The 7,994-nt window shown below is 53.8% G+C and overlaps 1 protein-coding gene across 1 annotated transcript; it reads right to left on the bottom strand.

The window, feature by feature from the left end:
- Positions 1 to 1,154: 1,154 nt before the first annotated feature.
- CCDC166 (coiled-coil domain containing 166) lies at positions 1,155 to 2,105 on the bottom strand (the record flags this gene model as incomplete). The annotated part of the gene is made up of 1 exon (XM_080339412.1): positions 1,155 to 2,105. One exon carries the CDS (start codon positions 2,103 to 2,105, stop codon positions 1,155 to 1,157), a length of 951 nt encoding a protein of 316 aa, XP_080195538.1.
- Positions 2,106 to 7,994: the final 5,889 nt, after the last annotated feature.

Here is a 7,994-nt window from a genome sequence, read left to right as displayed (position 1 = left end):
TCCCTTCGATCGGCGCCGAGACCCCGCGCCCGGGCAGCTCGTGCGGCGTGGGCTCCCCGGGGCAGGACGGACACGGACACGCAGGATCGTGTCCAGACCAGGGGGCATCCGCGGTGCAGCGACAGGATGAGAGCTGGTGCTTAGCCTGGACAAGGCTCGGGGGCTCTCACTAATGTGCTTAAAGATTAGACGGAGCAGGAAGAAGATGGAGCCAGACTGTTTGGAAATTGAAATTCCATTTCAATGTAAGAAAATACTTTTTTTTTTTTTTTTACTGTGAGTGTGGCCAAACATCGGAACAAACTGCACAGGGAGGCTGTGGAGTCTGTTACTGAGGATACTCAAAAGCCATGGAGAGTGGCCATGCTCCGATTGACCTTCAGCGTTTGTTCCAGTCTCAGCTGAGCTGTGCTCGGTGTAAAATAGCCCTGCATGAATGCTGACACTTCAGAGCAAGGGTGACCTCTGGTGTCATTGCTGATGACGTGATCGAAATGCAAGTGTTCAACTCAAAGAGATTGTGGCTGCAGTGACAGAACTCTTCACCTCTTGCTTCTCAAGTGAAACAGTAAAGCGAGAAAAGAATGAGAAGTAAAAATGTATATGAATATATTCAGTGGATATATTTTATTGATATTTATGACCAAGGGTCAAATACTCCAACTGCTTATATTATTTAGAGGATTTGGCTGCATATTTGTTTTCTGTCCTTTGGAAACCAGCAGAAGGTAAGATAAATCAAAGTCTGACACACAGAAGATTTGGGAAAATCCATGTTGCTGAAATGTTGGCCTACATGGGTGCACACTACGGTGTCAGCAGATGTAGTTTGCAGTGAAAAGTAACATGGAGATTGCCTCACTAAGAATACAAACATCAAAGTCTGATCTCAAAGAGAAAACGTTGTTGTTTATTTTGGGATGTGAAGAGATTGCAGTTTCAGATGTCCTAATACAGATGTAATAAAGCCGAGGTTACTTTTAAGATCTCTGCCTGGGCTGCACACTGAGCGTGAGCTGTGTGAGTCAATCCCCTCACCGCGGACAGAACATTCACTTGTGTGCACTGGTCCCTGACTGACGGCAGCAGCTGACAGCGCCGTCACAGCTACTGGTCTGTTGGCAGGAGCGAGGGGTGGAGACGCGGTTTTCGGGTTACCGGGCGCACCTGGAGGAGCGGCGGGGGCTGCAGGAGCTGCGGGGGAGGCGGGGGCGGCGGGAGGCGCCGTCCGCGCCGTGCGCCCCGTGCAGCCAGCGCCGCGCCTGCGCCACGTCCTCCAGGTACTGCTGCTCCCGGAGCAGCTGCTCCTGCTGGTCTAGCAGCTGAACTTTGGTTTCCTTGAGGATTGTTGAATACTGGATGAGGCTGAGCAGCTCCTGGCGCAGACGGCAATTCTCTGCTTTCACCTGTTGGATATGCTGAATTAGAGACAGCATTGCTGCTTCTTCTGCTCTGTTGGTGAGAAACTGCATCTTCTGTTGAAAGTCCATCTCGCAGTCAGCCTTGGCCTTCAGAAATCTGCTCTTGATTGTGTGCATTTGATCCGCATACCGTACCTTTGTGACCAACAGTTCCTTCTCCAGCTCTTTAATCCTTTTCCTCTGTTCCAGCTGAAGAGATGGAGCTTTGAAAGGCTGCAGGTCTTCAACCTCCTTGCTCATAACAGAGTACTTTGTCTCCACATTCGCCAGACGGCTCCTCACCTCCTTCTCTTTTTCCATATACTGTGAGATTAGCTCCTCTTTCTCCTTCTGGACTTGAGACAGATCAGTGTGATTCTGATCATTTAATGTTATTATCATGTTCTGGCACTTTTGGCTGTGTTTTGTTATGTAGGAGAGATAAGCGTTGCTCTCTTCCTCATTCTGTTTGGCCTCCTTTTCTAGGAATTTATTCTCCTGCAGGAAGTGCTCCACTGTTCCCATGTATGCGTTCACATGGTCAGTGAGAGTCTTGTATTCCCTCTGCAGGTACAATTTCCGCTCATTGACAAGTGCTTCCATGTCACTTATTTCTTGGGATACATCTCCATTCTTGGTTGTTACTCCTTGCTTATTTTTCCCAGCACTCGTGTCTTGTTTCATCGACTTGGTCTTGGCTGCCATATTCCACACTGGACGTGTCAAGCTCTGCCAAACTGTAACAGAATTAAAACCCACAAATTCTAAGTGAGCATCTGTGTGACACGTGTGACCGTTACTTTTTTCCCCCATCGTGCCCTCTTATGTTCTTATGCTTTCAGCTGCTTATTCTGGCAGCCCAACGTTTGACCTAAAACTTCCCATGTCAGGCCCAAGTCTTGAGTTGAAGCACATGTGTACATATGTGTATCTGCTTTTTTACTTTCCTAGTTACCTGAGAAGTAGTTCTGCTAATCTAAAAATACACACATTTTTAATATTTCTCTTTTGTCACATAACCTCGTTTCTGTAGCTCAGAGTATGTAGTCAAGTGCCACTGGTGAATTATTGTGGCTGTGCATTGTGAACTGTCTCTCCGTAGGCCGTAGATCTTGTCCATGAAGCAGGTAAGCATGGAAGTGCTAATGGAGACACGCCTGGAACATTCTACAATGCGAGTGCTGAGCCATCATGCCGCACTGGAAGCTGTAGGAAGTATTAGCAGTATACCTTACGCCCCATCCATCAGGGTTAGATTCCTGTATTTGTATTCATATTTGAAGAAACAGCTGCATCCTTTTCCTGGAGTGAGAAAGGTACGTCAGCGTGGTCCTACAAAACAGGAGCAGAAAAGGAAACATGGCAGCCACCTTTAACCCAGGGCTTCAGCGATCAGTCGAGGGATTTACTTTGTGCAGTGAGCACCTTTGTGTCCTTCCACTGCCTGAGGAAACAGAAACCGGTATCTTCTTGGACATAATCCTAACTACAGTGTCACTTGAGATATGACACAGGAAACTAAATATTTAAGAACACAGGTAAAGTGAAAGAATGACGATAAAGGGGATAATGGCTGAAGAGACATCCCCTTCGATGTGGCCGTGGAATGTGTGCCCTGGATCTGATGGCATAAGGAAAGCGCCACGCGGGTGTGATCCTCCCGGTTGCCCAGAACCGCGATTCCTCCTCCGGAGACGGCGGGTGGGGGACGTACCGAGCACTGCGGGTGGGGGACACGTACCGAGCACTGCGGGTGGGGGACACGTACCGAGCACTGCGGGTGTGGGACACGCACCGAGCACTGCGGGTGGGGGACGTACCGAGCACTGCGGGTGTGGGACACGCACCGAGCACTGCGGGTGGGGGACACGCACCGAGCACTGCGCGTGTGGGACACGTACCGAGCACTGCGGGTGTGGGACATGCACCGAGCACTGCGGGTGGGGGACACGTACCGAGCACTGCGGGTGGGGGATGTACCGAGCACTGCGGGTGGGGGACACGCACCGAGCACTGCGGGTGGGGGACACGCACCGAGCACTGTGGGTGGGGGACGTACCGAGCACTGCGGGTGGGGGATGTACCGAGCACTGCGGGTGGGGGACACGTACCGAGCACTGCGGGTGGGGGACACGTACCAAGCACTGCGGGTGGGGGATGTACCGAGCACTGCGGGTGGGGGATGTACCGAGCACTGCGGGTGGGGGACACGTACCGAGCACTGCGGGTGGGGTACGTACCGAGCACTGCGGGTGAGGGATGTACCGAGCACTGCGGGTGGGGGACACGCACCGAGCACTGCGGGTGTGGGATGTACCGAGCACTGCGGGTGGGGGACACGCACCGAGCACTGCGGGTGTGGGATGTACCGAGCACTGCGGGTGGGGGATGTACTGAGCACTGCGGGTGGGGGACACGCGCCAAGCACTGCGGGTGGGGGATGTACCGAGCACTGCGGGTGTGGGACACGCACCGAGCACTGCGGGTGGGGGACACGCACCGAGCACTGCGGGTGGGGGACGTACCGAGCACTGCGGGTGGGGGACACGCACCGAGCACTGCGGGTGGGGGATGTACCGAGCACTGCGGGTGGGGGACGTACCGAGCACTGCGGGTGGGGGACACGCACCGAGCACTGCGGGTGAGGGATGTACTGAGCACTGCGGGTGGGGGACACGCGCCAAGCACTGCGGGTGGGGGATGTACTGAGCACTGCGGGTGGGGGATGTACCGAGCACTGCGGGTGGGGGACACGCGCCAAGCACTGCAGGTGGGGGATGTACTCAGCACTGCGGGTGGGGGATGTACCGAGCACTGCGAGTGGGGGACACGCGCCAAGCACTGAGGGTGGGGGATGTACTGAGCACTGCGAGTGGGGGACACGCACTGAGCACTGCGGGTGGGGGATGTACCGAGCACTGCGGGTGGGGGACACGCACCGAGCACTGCGGGTGGGGGATGTACCGAGCACTGCGGGTGGGGGACACATACCAAGCACTGCGAGTGGGGGATGTACTGAGCACTGCGGGTGGGGGACATGCACCAAGCACTGCGGGTGGGGGACACATACCAAGCACTGCGGGTGCACAGCGACACGTCTGCTGAGACCACCCGGGTTTCCTGTCTGAGATCAGTGGTCTGGGATGGTTCATCTGTGCTATGTGTTGGTTTTGTTGAAGGTGAGAGACCTGAAATTTGCTTTGGTGTTTTGGCAGATTGAGGCAAAGTGTTTTACTCCGTGGTGACAAAGATGTCATGGCTCTATGGGAGCACATCGGCATCCAAGCCGACCTCTGGGTTTCCTGTGCTGTTAGAAGCTGTTCTCTCTGGGTCCTCTCTTGCTGCAGAGATAACAGTGCTTTAATAAGAACAGCTAATTAAGGCAGAATGAGAGGCTTCTCTCCAGGTGTAGGCACCTGGCTGGAAAGCTGGTCACAGAGGATTCCCTTGGATCTATCCACATTATGCCTACAATCCTATATTGAGATTTTACTGTTTTTTAAAGAAGTCATTTCAGAAGAGGATTCAAGATGTTTTAACATGCAACATTATGTTTTAAAACTGCTGAGACACCTGCAACATAAGAGGCACAAAGTCCACAACAGATTCTGAAGGAAGGAAAGTGCACCCGTATTACCGATTCTTGTAGACATAATCAGAAACTAAAGGAGTGAATTTGAATGCTGAATTTCTAAACTACTTATTCAAAAGAGAAACAGTGCAATCGGGGATTTAAAACTGGAGAGAAGTTTGATAAGTCTAACGGTTTTAACGAACATTTATAACTAAAATGTACTGTATCCTAATACAACTGGTGACCCTTTTTAAAGAAAATATTCTGAATTCAAGTAGATAGGTGAACAAACTAGAATAAATATACTAAAATCGCCTGTCGTAGTAATCGCAGAACAGATTCCAAGCTGGGAGTGTGGTAGCTGCTTCACCAGTGGGGTGGGTGCGAGGAGACAAGAATCTGCACAGAAACCCGTGCAGCGGTGCTCTGGGAGACAGCCGCGCAGAGCTACAGTCGCGCAGAGCTACAGCCGCACAGAGCTACAGCCGCGCAGAGCTACAGCCATGCCGAGCTACACCCATGCAGAGCTACAGCCGCGCAGAGCTACAGCCATGCCGAGCTACAGCCGTGCAGAGCTACAGCCGCGCAGAGCTACAGCCGCGCAGAGCTACAGCCGTGCAGAGCTACACCCATGCAGAGCTACAGCCGCACAGAGCTACAGCCATGCAGATCTACGGCTGTGCAGAGCTACGCGGGCGCCATGACAGACGGGCACGAGAACTGTGTTAGCAGTAATTGTGTAGTTTTGGAGGAAAGGCAAATGCAGAGTTGGGAAAACCAGGCCTTGCTAAAGCTGGTACTATACGAAATGTGGTGTTCTTAAAACAAAACCAAATCCAAAACAAGCTCTGACCTTTCTGGCTCCTGTGGTCTTCACAGACGTTCCAAAGAGCTGCTTCTGCCTCGCTGTTCCCGGCTGACGCGGTGGTGTTTGCCGGAGCCGGGCTGTGGTCAGGATGGCGTTTGCTGTAGCCAGGCTGTGGTCAGGATGGCGTTTGCCGGAGCCGGGCTGTGGTCAGGATGGCGTTTGCTGGAGCCGGGCTGTGGTCAGGCTGGCGTTTGCTGGAGCTGGGCTGTGGTCAGGGTGGCGTTTGCCGGAGCCAGACTGTGGTCAGGGTGGCGTTTGCTGGAGCTGGGCTGCTGTGGGGGTGGCGTTTGCTGTAGCCGGGCTGTGGTGAAGGCAGCGTTTGCCAGAGCCGGGCTGTGGTCAGGGTGGCGTTTGCCGGAGCCGGGCTGTGGTGAAGGCAGCGTTTGCCAGAGCCGGGCTGTGGTCAGGGTGGCGTTTGCCAGAGCCGGGCTGTGGTCAGGATGGCGTTTGCCGGAGCCGGGCTGTGGTCAGGATGGCGTTTGCTGGAGCTGGGCTGTGGTCAGGGTGGCGTTTGCCGGAGCCAGGCTGTGGTCAGGGTGGCTTTTGCTGGAGCTGGGCTGTGGTCAGGATGGCGTTTGCCGGAGCCGGGCTGTGGTCAGGATGGCGTTTGCTGGAGCTGGGCTGCTGTGGGGGTGGCGTTTGCTGTAGCCGGGCTGTGGTGAAGGCAGCGTTTGCCAGAGCCGGGCTGTGGTCAGGGTGGCATTTGCCAGAGCCGGTCTGTGGTCAGGATGGCGTTTGCTGTAGCCGGGCTGTGACCCAGGCTGTGATCTGGGCTGTGACCCAGGCTGTGATCAGGCTGTGATCCGGGCTGTGGTGCGGAGGAGCGTGGTGTTTGTGGTGTCCATGGTGATGAGACAGCGGAGTCACAAGGGCAGCTCTGCGGGACTCCCGGGGCCGTTCCCGTTCCCGGGGTTGTGAGGCCGGACCCTGACGGGCTGTGTTACTTTTGGCGTCAGTTCAGCAGAATCACAACGGCAGTTTGGATGATAAGAATATGATTTATAGCAGCCACTATATTAATAGGGAAACAGCCTCAGCTACCTAATAAGATGTGCTGAAGGAAAGGCATGACTTAAGACAGGGTCCTCCTTGAAAATTAGGTGCCAGTATCTACTCAAGCATTTGTGGTCCATATAGCTGGGTTTTCTTTCCAAGAGGGCGGCAAGCGGTCCAAGTTAGGAAGGGGTGTGTGTGTATGGGAATGTTTGTGACATTTGAAAGGCAGATGCTAGAAAGGATTTTTGCAAATGCAGTCCTTATTTATGGAGGGGTTTCTTGTTTTGGAAACGAAATGAGCAGTTTGGGAAGCAGTTCCTGTATTTTGTAGGGAAAATTATCTGATCCTCGTACGTGAGAAATTTTCTTTCTGTAGATGTATAAATTTGTATAAATTTGGCATCTCTGTGTCATCGGGTGTGGAACTTCACTGGTTTAATTATTCATCTAACCTGCCTATTTGTGAGGGAAGTTATGAAATGGAAGAAGTGAAATTATGAAACTTTATCCCAGCAAACTGGGATAAAAAGAGGGAAAGGTCTGTTGGGGGAGGGAACTGGGCAGACTGGTGACACTGGGAGGGATTTTTTCCCCCTTGCAGGCACTGCGTTGAGGTGGAAAATCCCCGTTTCCCAGCACACTGGGGAAAATGCCCCAAATGGGACAAACCTCCCCCAAACCAGAGGATTAAAAGCTACGACACCGCCCCCTCTCCCCCAACGGACCCCATTTGCGCTGGAGCTGTACTTTGGGGCAAAATACGCCCACATTGGTGTCCTTTTGGTATAACAAGCTGGTGATTAAAAAAGAACCTTCGGAGCCCACAAACACCCTCCAATTATTTACCCGAATAACTGCAAACCCACCGCCAACCCCGCCGTTCTCCTCTTCAAATGGGCCAGAGCGAGCAGCGGGGGAGGCTGGGGGGCCGGTCTCTGGGGGGAACCGCAGTCCTCACTCAGGTCCGCACTCCGCGGGCTCGCACCCATTTGGCCGGCTGCGCAGTCCTCACTCAGGTCCGGTGCTGAGAACATTAGTGGGGGCTGTGTGGGGAGGAGCAGCCAATAGGACGCGGCGGTGGGGGGGAAGCAGCCAATCAGAGCGCCCTAGGTGTTTAAAGGAGGCGAGGCGCGAGGTTGGCGGGAACAGCAGCGAG

Source organism: Nesoenas mayeri, assembly GCF_963082525.1.
Source record: "Nesoenas mayeri genome assembly, chromosome: 2".
Taxonomy (NCBI): domain Eukaryota; kingdom Metazoa; phylum Chordata; class Aves; order Columbiformes; family Columbidae; genus Nesoenas; species Nesoenas mayeri.
Note: the sequence above shows the minus strand (reverse complement) of the source record. Positions and strands in the feature narration are given on the sequence as shown.